The sequence below is a fragment of the Pezoporus flaviventris genome, unplaced genomic scaffold, assembly GCF_033815535.1.
Source record: "Pezoporus flaviventris isolate CSIRO_AGI_PZ_B2104156 unplaced genomic scaffold, CSIRO_AGI_Pfla_v1 ptg000031l, whole genome shotgun sequence".
Taxonomy (NCBI): Eukaryota; Metazoa; Chordata; class Aves; order Psittaciformes; family Psittacidae; genus Pezoporus; species Pezoporus flaviventris.
This window is the reverse complement of record NW_026892579.1, coordinates 25,380,210-25,404,968: the sequence shown is the minus strand read 5'-3', so window position 1 is coordinate 25,404,968 and position 24,759 is coordinate 25,380,210. Positions and strand designations below refer to the sequence as shown.

Below are 24,759 nucleotides of genomic sequence, written 5' to 3'. Positions count from 1 at the left end.
CAAGTGAAGACTCCATGGAAGAAAGTACTGTCCCCCTCAACCACTAATACCATAGGACACAACACTGGAATCCTTGCTGTCAAATGGGGAGTGTACTGAAGGCAGACACTGCCAGAGTCTCTTCTCTGTAGTTCAAAGGCTGTTCTGATTTTTCTTTTGTTTGAACAAAAAGAGAACAATCTTGCTGCAAAGATTTAGTGTAGATGAGCAATTAAGAGTCAAGTTTTCTAACTGTCACCAAGAAAGTTAATCTTGTTCAGTCAATGATGAGTATACCAAACTCAGTTAGTAGCAAGTTATACAAAGCTCACAACAAATCTCAAACTTACGACTACTTCCAAATTCTTCAAACAGGAGCTTCAATTTCTCCCACTCTGTGGAGTTGTTCTTGTTGGGAATATTCAAAGGAACAAAAGCACTGTAAACAAAGCAAAATGTCATCTTAGCCTAATTCATCAAATACAAAAAGAAAAATGTATTTCCATGTCAAGAAAACGGAAATCCATTTATTCCTAAAGTTAAATTGTATAACATTAGGTTAAAAAAAAATCTGAATACAATATCTAATCTTATTCACTTTCTCCTTAAATGCTGTATTAAGACCAGAGTATGTGTGCGAGTGTGTGGAGTCAGGGCCAAGGTCCATGAACAGGTCCATGGTCTATCTACCAGTTCTACCAGAGCTAAGAACACTACACTCAAGTATCAAGAGATGCGTTATTCTGATTTACTATCCTGGTTTGACTCACATGCAGAGAACACTGTACTCACTAGAAACACTCTGCAATTAGTACTCAGCTAAATCACGGCTAAAGGAGATGGACATCTGATTCTGCTCACGCTCAAGTTCCAAGGGCCTCGGAAAGGCATGCAGGAGCTAGAGTCATATAGTTTAGTCCCAGGCAAGCAGGAATCTTACTTCCTGTCCTGAACAGGGTCCTTCAACTAGCAGCAAATTAGCCAGAAGGCTAACTAAGTCACCTGAACAGACTTTTGGCCTCTAGCTTGACAGGCCACAAGAACAAAACAGAGGTAGTATGCCTAGCCATCTGCTCACCAGCATCCAGTCCACACTCCCGAAGGACCTCTAAAACACAGCCCATCCACTGCACCAGACAGCACACAGCAGTTTAGTCTAATTCTTCAGGCATACTAAGCAAGAAAAATTTGAGACAAGTCTTGGCTATTGTGTTGATTAAATAGTCAATGAAGACTGAGGGCCATAGTAGCCATCATTAGAATGATAAATAATTCATCTGTCACTGTGATGTAATACAAGTAGCCCACTGACAGACAGTTAATAGAGCACAAGTGCCAGTGAAGGGTTTTGGAGGTGTAGCTGAATTCAGTTAAAGCAAACAAACAGAACAGCTCAGCTGTGATGTCTATATTTGGAGTTCTGTACACAATTGAAATTATTCACTGCAGTAATTTTAAGCATAGAAGCAAACTGCTATGCTGTTTAAAACACATCCTGCAAATATTACGACTAAGATCTAGATCAATATCTGGGCTGAAGAACAAGTAAAGTAAATGTAAGACATGCAGTTTAAAGCTACTAACTTTTTGGCAGGCCTAAAAATACACACAGGTGTAGACAGGTCAAGTTTGATCCTTAAATCAAAGAGTGCCATTAATTGTCATCCTTCAGAAAATAATTTCTAATAAATTAAACTGATTTCCTTAAAGTGAGTTCTGCTATAATTTGCATAACTATTTATAGGCTAATGAGATATATTCATAGCTTTTTAAAAGCTAATGGTTCCACAAAATTCAAGGTAACCAGTTTAATTCCAAACACTGAGTGTCGGGAAAACATTCCTTTTAAAACCAAACATTCATTAGCCTCAAAAGCAAACATTTTACTTCAAACCAGATTGCTGTATAAATGCACCTTAAAGTAAATTGTAGTATCTCAAGCCCCTTGAATCCACCACATGACATTTAGAGTAAATAAGCTACATTCAAGGAAAGCACATCATTTCTAAAAAGGGAAGAGCATTACAAGTATTAGTTCTGAGTATTCCAGTATATTTATCCCATACTCTCCTCTTAATGATGCTCTGCATCAAGTTAATTGTGTGAAGGGCATTTAAGTGCTGTTAAAGGTATGCACAATTTTGGCACAGGAAGAGGCTTTCTAATAGACAATTAGAGTAAGAGGCATAAATACTACTCTTGCTTAACAATTTAGACAAAAGAATCTTGTTCTTTGAGCTGTGTTACCAACTCAGCACAAACTCCAAGATCACAAGGCACAAACCAGGTACATTTCCTAAAATAGTCATAGATCTCTAATAGAGTACATTAAACATCTGAAACTTCAAGCTTAATATAACTTTTATGGGTTTTTTGAGCACTGCTGACCAGAAGAGAGATAGGGACTTCATCTAAAGACAGACCTACCCATCTTTAGCAGAACCGAGCTATTTATTAAACAGTTTTAATTATACAGGTTACTTGCTAAATCAATCAGAACAGAATGTCTTGATAAAAGACATTAGTCATGTAAGCACAAGAAGACAGGCTATCTTTTAGGCAGTTAACAGGAAACATCCCAACCCCTCTTGCTCTCAATCTGTGCGCATGAGTATTCTAGTCCATTAAACCCTGTCTTGTAAAATTAAATTCAGTACATAACATTCTGCTCTGCCTTAATGCTGCTCTGATCTGAATCACCAGTGAAAAAAAAATCTCCTGCTATTGCCAGGTATAGGCAATAGTGAAAGATTTGTCTTCATTACCGAGTTCAGTTGAGCCCCTCATATACAAGCTTCAGCTCCAATACTTTTACCTCTTCCCTGTCACACTGGTACTTCTGAGGTTGCTCTTTGTCCTTGCTGTGCAGTTTACTGACTCTAAGACAGGTAACTTGTCCACAGCAAGCATGTACCTAACACTGAAACATCTGCTGTATTTATATATATATATGTATATATGTACACACACATATATAACTACACTAGGACTAAAGTTCACATTTTTCCTTAGCACAGTCACCTCATTTGCTCTCTAAACTGAGCTGTTTAAACTTGTTTCCCTTCAAGAGGACAGACAAGAATTTTAATCTTCTGCAGCAGCATCTTAAGTACATTTCAAGGGCATTAGGATGATGCTACTAGTTAATCATTATCATCTTAAAAGAAAGCAAGCAGCCTTATAGGTATAATTGCAGAAAGATAGCCCCAGTTAGAACCCAGATATTCTATAATCCCATCAGTATCTAAAGGAGACCTGCCTCCTGCAGCAGATACTCTTGCTGTTTAGATCAGTGGGTTTTAAATCTGTACCTATAGAGAAGCACTGTTCAGTAACTTAGTCCCAGTCCATGTACTGTCTGGTTTGCAAGTCAATCTCACTGTCATATTAGAGGGGACCACAAAGATGCTGTAATTTACAAGTTGTGAAGCCTTTAAAGAACAAACCTAAGAGCACAGAGGATAATGAGGAAGTCAAGAACCAAAGTTCCGTATTAACAGAAGAGAAGAACAAACACGCTTACAGCTGCTTGGGGGCTCAGCTAACACGTAAAGATACAACAATTTTCTGAACTGGATATATTACACAGGACATATATGTCTGCCTATAACATTAGCCAACAGTCAGTGAAACGGCTTTTGCCAGAATCTTTAATATTTCTAGACCATGATTAAACTAGCTCAAACTCCTTTAGTCTCTTATAATAGCAAATGTTACTTTCAATCGAAAGGAGACTTGCTATGTTTATCATAACTAAAACAATATTCCCATAAGGTGGAATACAATTAGAAGCATTAATTTCACTCTTGTGCCTACATTCCAGTACTTCAGTTTGGATAATTTTAGCACACATTTTGTAAATTTTACCAACTTTACTGCTGCAGTCAAAATGCTAAAAAGCTTATGACACAGCATGCATTAGAAACATTCAATACTGGTGTGCATGTCATGCTTAATGGTGAACTTAAATTGAATTTGTAACACTGCTTGGAGTTTCACAATAGCAGCACTTGCTGCAAACAAGTTAGCACTTCAGAAATGTCTGCCTTTCACCAAATACCAGCAAAACTTTTATCATACAAGGTGGAACTATTTCAAGTGTAACCCTACACTATACTTATGTCTTTCACAGAACACTTCCATTTAGGAAAGTACTAAGCACATAAAACCTACTCTTTTCCTAAAAGCTGGTTAAGATGTCCATGAAGGCATTTGATAAGAGGCAAAAAAAAAAAAGGAAGAGCACAAATATTTTACAACTGTATTGATATCTCAGTGTATAACAGCGTAAATGTCATATTCATCACATTCTTTATAGATTTTCATACTGAACAGACAGACAGAGCTTGGAAGCACAAGTACCTCCAAAATTAAGAAAACCATTTTATCTTCCAGTTAAACTCTTCTTTTTCAGGTACTTAATTCTCAGGCTATTTAAGAACTATTAGAGATTAAGATAGATATTCATTACACAGATTGAGTACACTATAGTCTCCCTTTTCTAAATTTGCACAAAACAGTTTTGTTTGGGGGCCTATTTAGCATATCCCCTGTTAACATTCAATACAAATACTTACCCAATTAAGAGAAGAACTGCACAAATTGTGATGAATCCCAAAGTATATTTGAGTGCAGTTTTAACCTGCTGTATATAAAAAAAACATATTAACATAAAGAAATACAAAGGAATTTGTCCAGCAAGTCACAGCAAAGCATAGTTAGTGCAACAAGTGTTCTACAAAATTACTTCCACAGAAAATGAGTAAACACAAGTCAGAATTAGACATTCGTGAAGAATCTCATAGTTCGATATCACTGTTCACAGTTTTCAACTTATGCTTCCATCATAAACTACACACTTGAGCAGCTCTGGCCAGTAGCTAGGGTACATTTGTTCAGTGCCAATACGCTCAAAGAAAATTCTTACTACCAGTGGTTTATAGTATGGCTGGGATTAGAAGACTTTCTCATGTAAAGGGTACAAATGAATAAAGGGGGGAAATGATCATGATCAAGGATTAAAAGATTCTTTAAAGGAAAGTATTTTCATTTGAGAAGTTAGAGCCTTACTGGAATGCATTTATTACATTCCCTGGAATGTCATGCAAGTCAAAAATCTCCTGTGTATTACAAAAACACAAGTACTAGCTACAGATAAATTACTACTGCCTACTTCAAGAAAAAAAGCAAACATTGTAAGGAAGGTAATCAAATTTAGTGTCTCTCTCAGAATCAGCATAATCTTTCTGTCTTCTATTATAAAACCTGTTGAAATACATTTTCTATTTGAAGAAAAATCTCATGCAACAGTTTTTCCTGTATATTAAATAAGGCTCAAAGGAACTTGTAGGAAGAACTCATGGCAATACAAATGTTAATTACTTATCTCACTAAAGTTTTATTTCCTGTGAGACTACAGTGCTTAGAGTATACTACATCAGACTAAGTGTTAAGAGCTGCCTCGGTATTTTAAAGGAACTGTAGCAACAGACTTGGAAATAAACACTGTAGTAGCCAAGTTCCACAATCAATCATTCTTGCTTTTGTTTTCATCCGTTTTCATTTGCCTTTTCATTCTTGATGCATTTGCCAGAGTGAACTTACCGAGCATGTGTTGCCATCATCTTCTTCCTTCTCCTCATAATAGAAATAGACAAATGGAATCCACAGAAAGACGCAGAACAGTATGATGGAGTACAAAGCTAGGAGAAATAATTTAATTAAGTGAAGAGACAAAGATATATTGATACTTCATTTAGTGCATAGTAATTAAAAGGAAAGACACAAACATTAGTTTACTCTCACTGTAGCTCTAATTTCAAGCATTGAAAAGGAAATAAAATTTACTAGCCAGCAGATGAACTATTACTTTTTTTATGAACTCCGAAGGACTCATAGAATTACCCGTTCAGACTAAAGGTTTCAGTTCATGCTTCAATTGAGCAGTGAACCAGGGAAAAGAAAAAAAAGAAAAAAGTAAAAAAGTAAAGCAGGGCACAATGAAGGATCAAACCTTTTAAAAATTCCACTAAAGCCTCTTATGTCAACTGCTTAGTAATTTGAAGCTAAATATTACCCACCTCCTTTTGTATAATCTTCTCTTAATTTCCAAGCCAAAATGCTTCAACTCACTGAAAGCTTACTTGGTAGCAACAATTACTTTTTTTAGAAGTTGTCTGACTAGTCAAAATCAACTTCAAAGGAAAGTCAATTAGAAAATGCCATTCAATTTCTTGAAGAAAAGCTTCCAGTCTTTACTTTGAAAAGCCAGGCCACATCTGGCCAAAGATATTTTCAAATTAGCAAGATAAGGTAAAAGTTAATTTCAGGTAATATTGCTAAACCAATTAAAACTTATCTAAGAGCTGATTAGCAAGCTACAAGATATAACTATCTAGCTAGTCCTACACTATCTACAGAAGTGTGCTAAAGATTGGGTCCCATGGTTTAGTCTCATTCTGGATCATATCAAGTTAATGCTCTTCACACAGAACTCGATCAGCTCAAGCCCTACACCTTTTTAAAAGAAAGGCTGGTTATTAAACTAGTGGAAGAATATAATACGGTATATTTCTGCAAGCCTTTCCTAATAAACATCCTTACACTTCTGCAATTCTCAATACAATTTTGGGGAAAACACAACAATCCTCTAAAAATCATAGCAAGTGACATCAGTTCCAGTGGCTCATTAGGCCCACTACTGTACTTTCAATGGTGGCAAAAAGAGGAAATATTCAGCCTTTGGGCTCCCCACACAGCCATCACTAAACCATTCTCACCTACTCCCTATTCAAAATAATCCATTTCAAGCAGGTAAGTGATATCAAACAATCTAGTAACAAGGCTGATGCTGTTCTGATACTGAAAAGCAAGTACAGCATACTTTGAGCAATATTAAGTGTAACTGGATATTAAAGACTCAGCTGATCTTGCTCAGTTATTTCTGCGGAAAAGCTTCCCATTTTCAACCTCATTCAAGAAATATGATTAGGTCAGATTTTTCTTTACTATATTTCACCTGGTCTTTATCTAAACTAAAACCCTGAAGCTCAGCATTTGAAGTATACCACAGGAGTTGCTTCTACACTCAAGTCTCCTCTACCCACAATCCATTCTTGACTCTTACAGGACAGGCAAAAGCCACACTACAGAGCTAGATCATGCTTCCAAGCTAAAGATTAAATATGTGGGGTTTGCCTGCAAGGTCAATACTGCGTAAGTGTAGCTAAAATATTCAGACATAACTACTCACGTCTAACTCTAAGCATCTGAGAAGCAGATCAAAAAGCACACCACCATTCCACACCAATAACAGAAAAGCCAGAATCTTACCTACTTGACCATAGCAGTCAGATGCTGAAATGCATTCCTCAGCGAGCATTAAGAGGCAAGTCATATCTGATCCAAGGAGTTCTACTTCCCCCTCTCCACCACCTACCTGTCATACTTAAACTCTTCTTTGCACCATCTTCAGTGTTTGCTAGACTTTGTGCTGGGTCACCTTAACTTGCCACACTGACACAAAACTGTAACAAAGACAGCAGTTTCACAGCACAGGTGGCCAACACCACCTTGGATCTGCATTAGGAAGAATGTCACCAGCAGTTTTGAAATTTGGGTTAGGACACCAGAAGCATCTACCAGATGCCAGAAAAATGACTAAAGCAGGGTGGCAAAAAGCACTCTAGCATGCTGCTGGAAACAGGACCCCTTCTGGCAAAAATACTGTACTTCCATTTCAAGAGTGCATCCAGCCTTAATACTTCTCACACTATTCAAGCTATTGACTACAAAAATTGAGCCAAGGTAACTCTGCAGCTAAACCTTTGTTTCTGCCAAATCAGTTATGGAAGTCAGCAGACCTGTAGAGCTATAGTGGCTCTCCCTGGGACTTCTTTAGTGCTGACCTTGGGAAATCCCCAAGTAGAGACTATTCAGGCAGTTCATAAACCTGTCAGGTAGTCACCTCTATCTAAAAAGAGGTAAAAATCAACCATGGTTACAGTTTTCCGTCCCACAGACATTATTTGAAGCCATTAAATTGCCACAATTCCTTCAAATTTATGCTTTACTAGAAGGACTGTAGTTCTCAGCCAATGCTAACTTCTAAAAGAAGTTTCATATTAAAAGCCTTAAGCTCTAATAGCATACTCTCTATCAACTTTGAGACAGGATCTGCATATACAAGATTCAGCATAAGAGTCGTTCCAGAATTTTCCATCTGTCACAAATGCTCTGCTGGTACTTCGCCCTTAAATTCACCTTAAATGTATTCTCCAGAAGTTACAGGCTTTCAATGCATTTCAAGACAACACATAATACTAAGGCTTGAGGATAATTTTACTTACATGTAACTGCATAAACTCCAACTTATACTTAGTGTTGCAAAAGCTCTACTATTTGCCCTGTTGAATAACCTTGTTATCATGGTAACTTCAGAGGACCAACCACATAAAAAAAAAAAAGCACAAAGAAAAAAACAAACCCTTAAGAGCTTTGCATTTGTTTTTCCTAAGCAAAATCTTTTTAAGACAGACATTTTTGTTCATCTATCAGGTGAAGTCTAAAACTGCCTGTGAGAATTTTTAGTTAGAACTGAAAATTAATTTTTCATCACACAAGGTAATAAAACATTGTTCTTCCTCATACTACAAAGGAAATTTTAAAAGATTTGGCAAAGTTCCTACCAGAAAGATGATCAGTCTCCTGGGTTTTTTTTTTTTTTACTTTATTTTTCAGAACTTATGAAAAACGAAGAGCAGCACTTTCCATAAGTTCATACAAGTTACTTACCCAAAGGCAAGCATCTAATTGCCTGTTGTTCTGCCCACTAAAAAGGCTGTTTATTCCCTGGAAAGCTAACCTTCAAACTCAAAGATCATGCAGCAGCAAACAGCCAGTCAACCAAGTGACAAAGATAGTCCCCTCCCTCTAATGTCACTGTTACCTTGCAGCATGATAGACTGTCTCGGCTTTCATTATTACTCTTCTATGGACTTTAGTTCTAAATCAAGGACTGCTCTTTGCTCTGGTTCAGAGGTCCAGCTTTTGTTTCGAAACATTTTTCTGGGTTGTATCAGAAGCTTGAAGCACTACCACTGAAGTGCTTCAGTGTATAGCCAGTACAACAACAGTTCCTGCCATAAAGTCTAAGCAATCTTCAGCAAAAATTTCTTGGTAAGTTGGTTTGTTTTAAAAACCAAATAAATTCTTCACCTCAGAAAGTAATTCTGAAGTCAAAATTACTTATTTTCTGCTGTTTTGCACCATATCAATATAAAATATACCCTAAATATAGAAAGTTAGACCTGGCAATTGTCATCTTCCAATTGTCATCTTCCCATTATCATGCTTATTAGAAGAGTTTCTATAGATGTAACTCCACAATATTTGTCAAGTACAGCTGTGCAAGTTTTTCCACAGTATTTAGCATGTCTTCTCATAGGACCAAACCATGAAAACACATAGCCACATTTGACTTGCACCTACTAATGCCTTGTTTTAATGTCCTTGTTTTAATGACTCAGTATCAAACATCTGCTGTAAGTAGATAAAACTCCACACAAAAATCATCCAAGTTATCTCAGTAACTGCTGACTTCAGAAAATAGTTCTATTTAAGAAACAGAGAAATGAAAAACTGGAAGTTTAGAACAGAATTTAAAGCACACATGTAGAGACCCCCATAGAATTTAACAGACAGTGCTTGCCACAATGCAGTTTGGAGACACTTAACACATGCATATGTGAAGGGGGGCTATAGGGATGCTGGGGATGGATTATTCATTAGGGACTATAGTGACAGCACAAGGGGTAACAGGTTCAAACTTAAACAAGGGAAGTTTATATTGGATATAAGGAAGAAATTCTTTACTGTTAGGTGGTGAGACACTGGAATAGGTTGCCCAGGGAGGCTGTGAATGCTCCATCCCTGGGGGTGTTCAAGGCCAGGCTGGACAGAGCCTTTGGTGTCATGGTTTAGTGTGAGCTGTCCCTGCCTATGGCAGGGGGGTTGGAACTAGATCATCTTAAGGACCTTTCCAACCCTAACTATTCTATGATTCTATGAGGTCAAGAAATCTGTCTGCTTCACAGGAAGACCAGAATCTATCAATAGCATTCTTTCACCATTCACAAAACTTCACCAAAGGACAATTAACATCAAGGTGATTTCAGCAAGTAGGATTTGCTTGTTAGAGGAAGAGCTACAGAACACAGCACTAGGTCACTGTCAATTGTTTCTGCCCAATTGTGGTGCACAGGAAACCACCATTGGAGAGTTTCCAATTATAACGCCTTCTGAAAAGGGTTTTCCTTCCAAACACAAGCTGATATGCTGTTTTTAGAGCATCTGCCAACCACTGATCATTCTTCTACCACTGAAGTACTGGCAGACATGTTCTACTACAGTTGGCTTTATGAGAATTAACACACTAAGCCACTATGGCTTTAAAGCAATGAGCAGACTGGTTTCCTAAGTAAAGCTTTTAGGCTACTGAAGTCCTCCTTCAAGATAGAGTTATTTCAAGATTTGTTCTGAAAAAGTTCTCATTAATTATTCTACTAGTATAAAGCCATTCTACTTCTGTATGAGACTAGCCCAGAAGCCAGCTGGGCATGAAAGACAATATTGTTCATGTGGAATAACAACTTGGAGGAGGGGGTAGTTCTTCTACATTTAGTGACAGCTTTCTCAGCAAGCTGCAGAGGTAGTAAAGTAATCCTTAATATTCTAAAATACCCGTGTCCTGGGTTCAGCAGTAGCAGTCATTTTTCTCCTTCGTGGTAGCTGGTGCAGTGCTGTGTTTTGACTTCCAGCCTGGGAACAGTGTTGGTGAAGCCGATGTTTTCGGTTGTTGCTAAGTGATGTTTACCCTGACCAAGGACTTTGTGAGGCTCATGCTCTGCCAGGGAGGAGGGGAAGCCGGGAGGAAGCAGAGACGGGGTACCTGACCCAGGCTAGCCAAAGAGGTATTCCATACCACAGCACATCATGCCGGGAGGGGGGGGGGGGGGAGGTAACTGGGAGTTACCCACAGGGACACAGGCTTCTGGGTCGGACTCATTTCTTGGCTGGTGGTATTGTATTCTCTTCCCTTGTTATTTTCTCTTATCATTGTTGTCGTTGGTAGTAGCGGTGGTGATTTGTGTTGTACATTGGTTGCTGAACTGTTCTTGTCTCAACCCGTGGGAGTTGCACTCTTTCGATCCTCCTCCCCATTCCTCCGGGAGCAGGGAAGGGGAGAGCCCCAGGGGGGGAGGCCTCAATTGCTCTCAGCCCGGCACCACTCACTGGGAGTGAGTGAACAAGCTGTCTGGCTAGGGTTTAAACCACGACAACCAGTTAAACCATAGCCTCCAAATTCTTGCTACAATTAGAAGTGACATGGATTGTGAAGGACTGTGACTTAAGTGTACCAATTATTTATACTGTAAGTTGCCATTACAGCTACAGAGGGTAAATGAGATCTATATAATTATCACCACATTTTCAGGAGAGAGGAAGTCCTGGTATTCATATTCTTAAGTACAATAGGAGATTTCAGTTCTCCTCAGCCTATTTATTAAGAAACATCAAACACTTCCTTAAGAGGATACAAGTAGAAAAAAATTGAATAGTGTTACAAGACTAGAAAAAGTTGTTTAACTTGTTCCTTCTCAGCTTTCATGTCACTATGCTGCGTAACAGCAGCAGGGGACTAGGCCTAATGATGCAGGATAGGCATTAAGCTGTCTTTTTATATAATAATGATGGAGAGTTCTGAAAGATGAGTTACCTATTACTGTTCATTTCAATGTAGCTCTAGTTATAAAAACATGCATCAATTCCTTAAATTAAGATCACAAAAGAAAAATACTGTTAAAAACATCTTTAAATCTCTACCACCATCTGGAGGATATGCTATGGAATAAAACATTAGTCCTACAATATTTCAAGTAGACCTGTGCAGACAGGCCAAAAACAACATCAGGGTTTTGTTGGGGTTTTTTGTTTGTTTTGTTTTTTTTTTTACTTAAATCTGTTCCAAAAATTAGTTCAGGATTTACCAAGGGACATCTTGCTTTACAAAGAGACTCAGCCCAAAACATCTTATGGAAGTTCATCCATCAGTTTCACAAATCTATAGAAAATGGTTCACAGAAGAGTTTGAAGACTGTTCCATGTTAGGATTCGTGAAATGCTTGAGCTGTTAAACAAGACTGTAGCAACCTAATAAAAGCAAAAAGCTAACACAAAGGAATTCCCCTATTCTGTACTGAAGACTCTTAGAGGGAGATAAACTAGAATTTTAGAAGTTCCTTTTTGAAAACAAGTTTCCTACTACTTTTGGCTTCACATTTCACTCAGCATGAAACTGCACATTCTGGTTTCTGTCACTATCACTGGCAGGCAACATGCATTCTGTAAGTTAAGAAAAAACAAGTTCACTATTAAAAACAAATTATTTCCTGATCTAAGAAAATACATTCACAAGAGCCAACCCACAGTCTTCCATGCAAAGTCTTATGAAATGTAACCAAAAGCAGGCAATTATGTCTGAGTTTATATGATTGACCGAAGCAAGCATTTCACTCTCTGATAAGCATCACTCTTCCACAGATACCTCTTACATACATTCATTAGTAGTACAGCTTTTCATAAGTTTCAGGAGGACAACTAAAAAACTATTCTAAAACTACAGAAAACAATCAGTTTATTTGGCTTGATTTCTGTAAAACTTTTGCTTCAGTTTTTTTTTAGGATTACCACTCCTGACTCAACTCCTTTAAGCTCCTTTAGAGCAGCTGTTAACTTTGAATACTGTAGCTGCTGAATCTGAACACCGTTAAGTGTTCCACAAGCTTTATTCATGGAAAGCAAGTTTCACATTGCTGCATACGTAAAGTGCCATAAAAGTTACAGCAAAACACCGAGTTTCCCTTAATGGGCCTCTAAATACGCACACAGGAAAAATGTTAACAGTAGATTATGACAGAAGCCATTATACTTTTTTTGGATTGGCCTTCAGCATATTTGCATTTTTAGGGGGCTCTTCAATGTAAAAAAATTAACTGAAGAGCACTAAGTCTTCATGTTTAACCAAAGTCATGCAAGACTAATTTTTAACCAAAAAGGGATAATTTAATATGGCCCCTAAAAACTTCATGCCTTCACTGGAAGGTCCTATTAACTGAGTAGGAAATAAAAAAAATAGAGGTTAAAAATACTTACTGTAATATCCATAAAGTACAGTGTCTTCAATTTGTCTTGAAACATTAGCATCAGCCCAGTCCTAACAATAAAGGACAGAAGCATTTTTATCAAATGAAACAGAAGAATGCTTCATTCAATAGCATTCTTACAGAATCAAAACCACTGCTCATATCAAATGCCTAAGGAAAAACATTAAGCACCCAGTTTGCATTAGAATTTAAGTTAGAGGTAATTACCTTCCAATAACAATTCATGAATGTGATGCATTTCAAAGGACAGACACTGCAACAGTATCCCCACTGCTTATACCCTCTGGCTGTTAGCCTCATACCTTCAAAGCTCTTTTTTTTCTTCCCAGATTAAAAAAAAATCTTTAGTTATCATACATTATATTACCAATACAAAACTGAAAAAATTATTAGTTAATTTTTAGCAGCTAATAACTCACTCTTGTTCTCTTAGTATTTAAGCAGCCTCTTAATACCTATTTTTACAAAACTGTTTACTACAGATCAGACAATGCAGCTAATGAGCCTGAAACTCAATCTGAACAGTTTTTTGAAGATGTTTTGTAAAAGGCAACTGAAGGTACAGTTATTTGCAGTTCTAGCTTTTTTTTTTGTAATTCTGAACACTGCAGTGGACACTGAGCTTCAAAGTCAAGTCCTTGCAGGACAAAGCTCTCCTTAGGATGTGTCTTTACAAAACCTGGCATATAATAGGCTTGGAAGCTGTGCATTCTTTTCTAATGCACCACATCAACAACTAAGCTGTTTGAGTTGTCCAGCCCAGCAGTTGGATGCATTTGATTTCATAATTGACACATTTACATCTACTTTACAACTCCTCAGAAAATACGCATGTGGAAAGCATTAGAAGAACCCAGTTAAGCCAAGGATGCACTTGTTTTGAAGTCAATACCTCTCAATCAAAAAAGCACTAGTTCTGCACCAGTAAAGCTGACACTGGGAACTGGTAAAAGCACAGCCCCAAAATCCCACTTGAAGCCAATATCTATATTACTGACTTTCAGTCAAACTAGAGTTTAGGAACATTTTCTATAAAATGCCAGGTAAGAAAAATGTGTTTTCTAGACCCAACTCTATACAAAGGGCAAAGTCAATTTGATAAAAAGAATTTGATAAGCAGAATTTGCTTTGGTAGGATTTTGAATTACAAAGAATAATTCTGTACATAAGGCTCTAAGGTATCAAACATTTATTTTTCAAGCATGTAAATCTAGATGTGAGTAGTGTATTACAGTATCACAGTATGCTAGAGATTGGAAGGGACCTCGAAAGATCATCTAGTCCAATCCCCCTGCCGGAGCAGGAACACCTAGATAATGTTACACAGGAATGTGTCCAGGCAAGTTTTGAATGTCTCCAGGGAAGGAGACTCCACAACCTCCCTGGGCAGCCTGTTCCAGTGTTCCGTCATCCTCACTGAGAAGAAGTTGCTTCTCAAGTTTAAGTGGAACCTCTTGTGTTCCGGTTTGTACCCATTACCCCTTGTCCTATCATTGTTTGCCACTGAGTAGAGCCTGGCTCCATCCTCGTGACACTCCCCCTGTATATATTTATATACACTAATAAGGTCACCCCTCAGTCTCCTCTTCTCTAGAGACCCAGCTCCCTCAGTCTTTCCGCATAAGGGAGATGCTCCACTCCCTTAATCATCTTCGTTGCCCTGCGCTGGACTCTCTCCAGCAGGTCCCCGTCCTTCTTGAACTGAGGGGCCCAGAACTGGACACAATATTCCAGATGCGGAATAAGACCCATATTCCTCTGAGAATCTCTACAGTGATTCACTTCCTGTTACTACTGTACTTGGCAACATTACAAAAGAATCACTCATTAAAGAACACAAACACAGCGATATAGACAAAAATGCTGCTTCTAAAAAATTACTGGGTACATAGTGCTAGCAAAGGTGAAAATGACTGAGCACACAGGAATAAGCACAGAAGAGTTTCATAACGGTAAAATTTTACAGACCAGAAAGAACAGAGTAGGTTTGGCTTGATAACGGAATGGTCTGGGTTGGAAGAAACCCTCAGGAATCATGTAGCCCAACCCCCCTCCACCATGGGGTGAGACATCCTCTACTAACAAGCCCTGTCCCACCTGATCTTGAACACTACCAGGGATGGGGCATCCACAACTCCTCTGGGTAACATGCTCCAGTGCCTCACCACCCTCCAGGCCGAACAACCGCAATTCTATCAGCCTTTCTTCATAGGAGACATGCTCCAACCCTCTGACCATTACTGTGGCCTTGCTCTCACAGTTCCATGTCTTTCTTGCACTGTGGGCCTCAGACCGGGACACAGTACACCATGCACACAGCAGTTCTATCACAGAATAACTATGACTGAAATTTATACATACAGATGCAATAGTACTTAAATATAAGCATGCAAATAACTTATTGTGTTCAGTTGCATCTTACAAGCTTATATTTTTATTAGTTATGCACCCAGTTTAAGCCATAATCTCCTTTTTCAGGACAATGACCCTTTACTTTTTAGTTTGACCAAGATTTGAATTGCATGATTATTCAAGTTACCTTCAGCAAATGGTACCTTAAACTAGGTATTACAATTTAAACTTGCTGGATTACTTGATACTCAAACATTAGCAGAGCTTAGACATTAACAGTGTGCTTTGAGTTTCTGGTGTAAGCACTGAAGCTCTTCACATAATACAAAGGGCAGACTGTTTTCCTGAAGTTATTGTACAAAGTCACATGCTGACCAAGAAGCCATAATTCTTCACAGAAATTAGTGGAGTAGTATTTCCCAAATCCTACCAAAGAGAGACCCATCAACTCATGTTAGGATTTAGATCCCGTAAATCCCAAAATGTAACCGCATTGATATTCATTATGTGAACAAGAACAAAATCTGATCTTTTTCAGAATTGTATTACTCAGCCCTAACAAACTGCTCAGAGAATGGAAGTGAAAAAACAACTTCAACTACATTGGTAATTGCACCCAGCCAGAAGGCTGAAGTCAAGCTCTTCCCCATCCCTTTTTTCTTCTTCTCAAGAGGAACTATTAGTTTAAGGAAGCTAAATGTTTTTTAACATGATTATTGGCAGCCAAACTCGGGGACTGAATCCTGAACTCCAAGCCTGTCTGTACAGCTTAAACATAGTCCAGAACTGTTCTTGTGTGGCCCTATCTACAAGAAGTCAAGATCAAAAAAGTGGTTATCCAGAAGGAAAACTCTTCAAAAGCTAACAATTTTGGATATATGCCAACATAACTGAATTGGTAAGAAAAGGTCCAGCATTGTCAAAATGCCTTTACATTTCTATGCATAGGCTTTCTTCAAACTTATAAACTCAAGCCCTTTCAGTTGTTGTAAAGATACATGCACTAATACAGACCACATGAAAGATGCAAGTGAACATACTCTTTGAAGAGTGCGCATGGTAAAACTCAAAGACACTTATTACTTGCTTTATCAGTTCTCTCAGAACTGCCTAAACTCCAACAGAACACAGGCTTGATGACAAACACCTTATTTTCTGTAACCTTGGTAAAATCAGTATCACCCTTCCTTTGTGTTACTATATTAAGTGACTTCGAATAGGTCACTTTATATTGAGCTTTTAAAATTCAATGCCTGAAATACATTATGTTAGCATTTAACTGGAATTTGAGTAGAAAGTTACATGTGCATTTTGTTCTCTAATCAGCAAAAATTCATGAAAAATATTTTAGCAAAAGTGACAAAAGGAACACCTTAAGTATTTGTCAAGCATACAATAAGCCCAACCTTTCAAGACTGTCAGGCTCAAGCACAACAGCATTTCAACTGAAAAAATTCTAGCCATTTGTATAAAAAGACACCACAAAAGAATTTGATCTTTAGAATATGTACACAGGATATTAGACTGCTTAAATTAACTAGTGTTAAAAATTATGGAAATGCATTGCTTTAATTACACCTAAGAGAAAAGCAAGACTGAACAGGTGGCACTATTTACTTCCAAGTAAGCATTCAACAAAGATCTCTCCAGTGAGCAAAGGAGAGACATTCAAAACCCACACCAAGAATAAGCATGAAAAGCTATAGTAAGACCTGAAGTTTAAGTGTCATGGCCACTTTACAGGATGAGATAGCTAGTAACTGAAATACAACAGGGCTTAACTGCCAAAAGGATCCTTCTCCTCCAACTCCAGAAAAAGCATTAGTAACATTTATAACAGGATACAGATGTAAATCTTTAAGACACAGCAATTGTTTTTCATTCTGTTGCTCAAATTAAGTTATCAACAGGACTGAGTAATATACTAGGAAGCATACATTACAGCATATTAAAATATTGAGATGTTATCTTACATTAAAAGATAAAGATGTGTACATTTCACCATTGTGTACACATGACTGAACTTACAAACTTTTACTTTGCCATGAAATCTGTAATTCAAGGGAATTTAATGGTATATTATACCTATTATGTCAGCTTTCAGTCAGCTGCTGAAGCCCCACATTTACACAAATTGAAAAATCCTTCTCTTGCTGACGAATTATCCATATGCACACATCATCAGCATCTCAAAAGCAGCTAACTAGTTCATCTGAGCTGTTTCAAAAAGCTTGTGACAGCAGCAGTGTCTTTGTCAAAAGCAAGAAGCACTGCTACGTAGTAAGCGTCAGAGCTCTGACATTCTCAGCAGCAGTGCTGGTGTCTCAAGTTGATAGGTGTATGAGTTTACTGGACACACATATCCAGGACTCAATGTAAAAACTTATCTGGACAGCCTCTACATCTAGTGCATTTTCTTCTTCCCCAGTTACAGCCCAAGCCTACAATATATACAGCAAACACCACAGAAGCACAACAGACTACAAAGGTGAGCATTCATTACTGCCTTCAACAGGAGTTTAAGATGCATAAATGTGACTACAAATTCTCTTAAGATCTGCAGAATTCAGGCATTCTGCACTGTTCTGCTGTACTTCATCCTGTTCCATGCAGGTTAGCAAGCCTACATCCTACCATCTTTAAAACACCTGTACCAGTGCATTGCATTGATAGATAAGGGAATCAACAATTTGCAGGGATATGTACAATGAGTATGATGGCCTAGATTAATGTATTACTCTCACGGATTTCTTAACACAAGCCATGTTGAGGGATTCAGGAAATTTAAGTACAGTTACAGGTGTAAAAACTAAATCCTTTGATAAAATGTTATGTAAATAAAGATTAAAAAAGGCAGTTTAAGACACTTCTGTTTAACCTAACTTTAAACCAAAGCAAAGCTCCCTCAGAAGATTAATTTTATAATTACATTCATAGAAAATCAGTTACAAAGAGCACTTGCTTCCCCCAGTCTTCCTTCTGCCAGCAACTATGTCCAGTTCATGACTTAGATTAACATATTTCAACAGAACAGTATTATTCAAACTGCACAGATAACTTCCCCAGATGAAAGCAGTACAAGTAATCTGACATTTTTTACCTTCCCCACTTTTTGGTGAGGGAATAGCCATGAATTTCATTCTTTTGTCCCTCTTAAAACAGGTATTTCTACTGTCGCTAAAGGACTTTGTAACAATTTCACAAGTACCCAATGAAGACAGCTTCCACTCTGCAAATGTACCTTAATACAGCTTAAAACGATGCAACATTCCGAGTTTCAGTATTTGTGATGTTTCATTAAATGTAGATGGACCAGTCATTCTGCTGATCAGCCTGTCCCAAAGCTTAGCCAACAAAACGAAGATGCAATACCAAGAACTGGTGAGTGGGTCATAGCAGGTTACACAAGAAGAAATTTCACACCCAGGTCTCAGATCTTCCAACCTGTTACCCCCAAAATGGGACAAAGCCACGATTCTGACCACCACATGGAGAATAACATTCTCCATTCATATCTCAGCCACACCTGGCCAAATATTGCTATCTCACAATTCCTACACAATAATTCCTAAGGACAGGAAGCATGGTCTCATTTGATAATGATTTCTCAGTGAACATCTTTCTAGAATAAAAACATCTGACAGATCTAGTGATTCTGTATCCTAAAGCAGCTACATAAAGATACAAAATCTTCATAGAATGGTCTGCAAAAATGATCTCTTATTAAACAGACATTACTACTTGAATCATTAAGGAGACAACTGGCTTTTAATTATTCATGCAGACACACAAGTTTTATCAGGTGTTCAGTCTAACCAGACTGAAAGAAGTATCACTGACTTAACTTCATGTAATTAGCAAGAATACACACATTTCAAAAAGAAATGTGTGTCATCACCTGCCTTCTGCTGCATCAACAACAGATTAAAAAAAAAAAAGACACCATGGTGATAACATCCTTGTTTCAAGAAGTCTTTCTGCTGCAAAACACTATCAGCTTTGTTTTAAATATTTATGAGACTTGTAGGTCCGACCCAGACATCAGCAATCTTAAGTCTTTAAGGCAGGGTGAGGTTTTCTGTTCCCAAGTGCTTGTTATAAATCAAACAAGCTTTCAGATCAAACAGATCATATCCAACTGGATATATTTGAACTCCACTGCACAAATTAAAGCACTGTCAATGGAAACAGCCAAAACAGTCAAGATAAAAGTGGTTCTGGCAAATATTATCAGGACTTCACTTACAAAATACTCAAGTTCTTCTGATTAGTGCTAGAACCAAAAGCCTGCTTTCCTACTTAACGCCACAATGAATCAAAGTAATCCCACCCTCCAGAAAAGCTCTTTTATGGTACATAGGAATAATGACCATCCAAGTCCATGCACCACTGCTCCTTCCCTAAAAGACTACAGAACTACTATGCAAAACCTAATATCAAAACTGATCATTATTAAACCTTTAAGATAACATTTGTTAAGTCTCACAAAATACAGCAAGACCAACAGGTACCGAATGCCATAAGCCACTTCTTTATAGTGAAGAAAAATTGGTCTTAATTGAAATATGTAGAAACGGTATGTTAAATTCAACAGTCCTGTCAGAATGGACAGGACCTCAAGGTTATCAAAGGCTGACCAAGGTATACTATATGGCCCTTGTCAAGGAAGACACCTCAGAACACATGATGGAAAAGGGCTACACAACACTGCTTTAAGTGAACTCAAAAAGCAGCATCATTTTGACAGCCTTCACAGAAAGGTAATCTGCCTGGGTATCTCACTTTAGACAGTTAAACTAATCCTTGTTGCCATGACACACACCTTTACTTGCCACTGAACACACAAATCATAATGAGAATTCTGAACCACAAGACTATGCCTTCAATTTACCCTCTGCTATTAATATAACATGCTTTTTGCAGGTTGTTCACAGAAAAAAAAACTCAATACCTGCAAGTTGATAGTAGGGTCAGATGCATTAAAAATTAACTAAAAGTCCAAATACAGTACCACTTCCTTGTAAGTTGAGCATCCTTGACTTCCTCATCTCTAACACTGATGCAGGGAATTACAGTTGGAAGAGGTAGAGGAAAGGAATATGTGCAGCAAAAAAGTGTTTACCTATGATCTGCATAACTGCTACTACTCTTCTGGCATAAGCTCTGGAATAACCCAGTTGGTGGGGTTTTTTTGATGAATTAATTACTTATCTACAGAGAACATTATCCACATCCACTATCTGGATTCACCTCAAAAATTCATTGAGGGGAATCATCTAGAGAAGACCCACTCATTCTGGCCATACAAAAGCAATAAAGGATTCTTGCCAGTCCCAGTCCTTCAGACCCCAGGTCAGATATAGGGCCTTGGAGGTGCTGAGCTTGAAGAAAGCTCCAGGAAAAGGGTAGTAGTCTCTCAGAAATGTTCTGAACCCAATCCAGTCCATTCTACTCGTGAAGCAGTAGCAGGAAAAAAAGCCTGTTACACAGGACAGAGTTAAAAGCTTTAACAATTCAGGAATATTTCACATTTAGATGCTGTGAACCTCCTAACTTGACATTACTCCTAAACTGAGACTACCAAATCAGCAAGCTGTTTACATATAGGTTTGTGTGGTCTGACTTCACTCAACTTTATCAGAAAGGTTACATTAATATTTCCACACCAATTTCAACACTTGTGTTGGACAAGCGTATTAGTTCTCATGCTATTCCTGCAAAGTAGAAACTCATTCATCTGAGCCTTAAGAGAGAAAAAAATAATTCTTCTGAAAGGTAGCACGCAGCAATTTTATTTCAACAGGCTAAGAGCAGCATCTACAAACACTAGGAACTAAGCAGGACCAAGAAGCCTCAGAAGCACAGGCAAAAGGGTACTTTAAAGAGAGAAAAGCTTTACCACCAGTGTAATAGCATGTTTTCAGGTACAATTTTTAAACAGAATCTATGCACCACAGCACAAGAAAAACAGTACTTCAAGTATAGTAGTTTTTCTTCTATTACACATACTTCCTTAAATAAGGCTGTAGGGACTACACGACCCCATTGGGACTCCTATTCTCCTCACAGGTTTGTTTCTCAAATCAGGGAATGCATAAATTAACAAAATAGGTCTCCTTTGCAACTAGAAATTCTGCTTGGCCCCCAGCAGATACACTTTTTTCAGCTAGGCCTAGTTACATCATTGTTTATTCTCTAGCTAGTCATGCTCAATATATTTCTTAATACATAGTATTATTCTCATTAAACTGCTAGTATCATGACATACGAAAGCCTTCTTCCAACTTCTACAGTCATTTTAATTCTCAAGAAAGAAGGCCTGAATACACAAGCTTTTAACAACAGCATTAAGCAAAAGCTTAATTTGTCCTGTATTGCTACTACTAATAAACAGCCCAAGAATCACATCACAACTCATTTTCAAAAGCTTCTTATGACTTACATTTACATGAGCACCAGCTAAAAGTATTGGCTGCAAGCTAGTTCTGAAGCTTTATAAAGGATCTAGCAGGAGCTAGGTTTTCCTTTGGAAGCAGGGCTGGAAGGAAACACAGTCTTTCAGTTTAATGCACAGGCACCACTCCCTCATTTGTTCCAGGATCATATCTTTTACTACAGATCCAGGTGGGCTCCAAACCAAACTAAGAAGTTATTCAAGTTACTAATATTCTCCAGTTTGACCTATTTCTAATGGGGGTGTCCTCACAAAGTTAATACCTTCAAGAACCTTCCTCTAAAATTAAAGAGGCTGAAGCTTTAAGCATTGGGAAGAACTACTTTCAGAAAGGCTTACAGCAGACCACAGTGAGTACTCATCCCACTAAGAACTCATTCTGCACAGCAACACCCTACAGCTTAAGTTCACAAAAACAGTAGCTCAGTTCAGGCCCTATCAGCCAAGAAGAGATATTACTATATCTACCTTGCCCAAGGGTCGCTCCACCTTCCCCTCTTTAAAAAAGTGCTTGTTAACCCAGACTCTACAACATGGGTAGATTAACACAGGGAGTCTTTACAAGTCCAAATGTTTCATTACCAGAATTAAAAGAATTTTGGCAAAAAAAAATTTATAAACTTCAAATGGGCAATGCAAACTGGTTTTGAGCAAAGGAGCAACAAATTGCATTCTACCATGCCCCACAATGATGTACTAAAAAGCAACATTTAAGAGATTTATTTATATTTTCAGGACAGCATACACACTCCTCTTCGCACAACAGAAAGTAGAAGCATTTGCAAATTAGTAGAGTATCAAAAATAGGTAATAGAAATGAAAACTGAAATCCAGTTCAAACAAAAGTTCAGTGCTGTATTCAGAGTACTAGTTTCCAGCTTTCCCAAATACTCAGGCACTAGATCATATATTAGTATTCAGTTAAAACACTTTGTCAACCCAAGAACATCCCTTTTTAACATAAGTACTTCTTCTGAAGAGGCAATTAACATTTTTAAAAGTCCATACCTTAAATGTACCATTTTGATTTTTCATATATGAAACCAAAAAGATATCCACTGGTAGTAGCGCTGACGAGATAAGAGCGACCGCCAGTGCAAAGATAGCTGTTATAGTAGAAATCACTTCACTTTCCCGACGACTCTGATACTTGCGCACATAAACCCAGCAGAAAATCAGAATAGCCTGAAACCCACAAGAAAAGAAAGTTATGAGTTGAACAATGAGGATGTTAGAAAGCGGGCACTGAAGTTAAACCCTGTGTCTTGGTATTCATGACTGACAGAGCATCAGCAGACTTTTAACCTCAGTCCTAAACACTACAGAACGGTCTGGGTTGGAAGAGATCTTAAAGAACACCTAGTTCCATCCCCTGCCACAGACAAGGACATTTTCCACTAGACCAGGTTGCTCAAAGCCTCATTCAACCTGGCCTTGAACACTGCCAGGGGTGGGGCAGCCACAGCCTCTCTAGGCAACCTGTGCCAGCACCTCACCACCCTCACAGTAAGGAAATTCTTACTAATTTAAATCTACCTTTTTTAATTTAAAGTCATTCCCCCTTGTCCTATTACTATATGCCCTTGTATAAACTCACTTTCCAACCTTCTCGTAGGACCCCCATAGGCTAAGGTCTCCCCGAGCCTTCTCCAGGCTGAACAAGCCCAGCTCTCTCAGCCTGTCCTGATAGAAGAGGTGCTCTAGCCCTCTCATCACCTCTGTGACCCTGCTCTGGACTCGTTCCAACAGGTCCACATCCTTCAGTGCTATATTCACCGCACATAGTTCATTTTCCGTACTTGGCTAAGCACAGCTCGAGCAACAGCAAGAGCAGTACTTACACACAAGAAGGGCTGGAACATACACAAGAAGGGCTAACTACAGGAAGGCGAGGCAGCCTTGTCTCATCAGCTGCGGGTTCCACCGACCTCTACGAGCCACCGCCGCTAAGAGCTGCGGGAAAGGACTCGCTGCTGGGGCAGCTGGTGGGACAGCCCGAGCGAGGAGATCAAGCGGGAACCCGGAACTGTAACAACGAGAGACCGAAAACGGAAGAACAAAACCCTGGTAGGGATAGCGGAGTGCAAGGGGTGCCACAGTTGGGACAGCTGGGCCACGGGATGCGCCTCTCACCAGCAACGCCAGGCCGAAAAGGCACCATCCGGTCAGCAGCTCAGAGACGGCAGCCGCCATCTTCGCTTTCGTCAGCAACAACGCGCCCACCCCGTGAGGCGGGACTTTTAACGGGGCGGGTCGCGCCACCGTGGGAACAGGGTTAAAAGCTGCCAGGCGCGCAGCGCATGACGTCATGTGCCAGTGGTTTCGCTTCAGCTGGTGGGCGGCGGTTCCCGTTCGTGCGGGCACGTCCTGCTGTGGGTGCAGCGAAGGGCTGGTAGCTGTGGGTTCGCCACGCACGGACTGGCTGTCGCGATAGTTTAGGATGCGAGAAAAGGGCGGCCGCAGGGGAGCGGTGACGGGAGCCGCTCCCTCGGCTGGAGATAGCAGCTGTCCGACGACGAGCGCAGCGGTGTATGCAGGAAGAGGAGGGAGGGATCGGGAGAGGGTTAGGGGCATCAGGGTGATCCCCCCACATCCCTTTTAGGTGCATTTTAAACTTTCTGATTGTCGCTTTTCTCTGTAAAAGCGTTACTGAAACCTGGGAAATAAACTCTCTAACCAGAATGACAAGTTAGAAAGCCGACATTACTTTATTACGGTACTGGGTGCATAGGGATCACTCTGCCTGTCATG

General features: G+C 38.9%; 1 protein-coding gene across 2 annotated transcripts in view; it reads right to left on the bottom strand.

Annotated features, from left to right (window-relative positions):
• LMBRD1 (LMBR1 domain containing 1) overlaps positions 1 to 24,280 on the bottom strand; it is an 82,139-nt gene extending 57,859 nt beyond the window's left edge. For both annotated transcript variants that reach the window (XM_061460532.1, XM_061460534.1), the window contains exons 1-6: positions 24,142 to 24,280; positions 23,017 to 23,193; positions 13,192 to 13,252; positions 5,584 to 5,681; positions 4,557 to 4,624; positions 330 to 418 (exon numbers count right to left, since the gene is read on the bottom strand). In XM_061460532.1, coding sequence (XP_061316516.1) covers positions 330 to 418; positions 4,557 to 4,624; positions 5,584 to 5,681; positions 13,192 to 13,252; positions 23,017 to 23,193; positions 24,142 to 24,201 — 553 coding nt within the window. In that variant the 5' untranslated portion in view covers positions 24,202 to 24,280. The remainder of the gene's footprint in view (positions 1 to 329; positions 419 to 4,556; positions 4,625 to 5,583; positions 5,682 to 13,191; positions 13,253 to 23,016; positions 23,194 to 24,141) is intronic.
• Between the last annotated feature and the right edge of the window lie 479 nt (positions 24,281 to 24,759).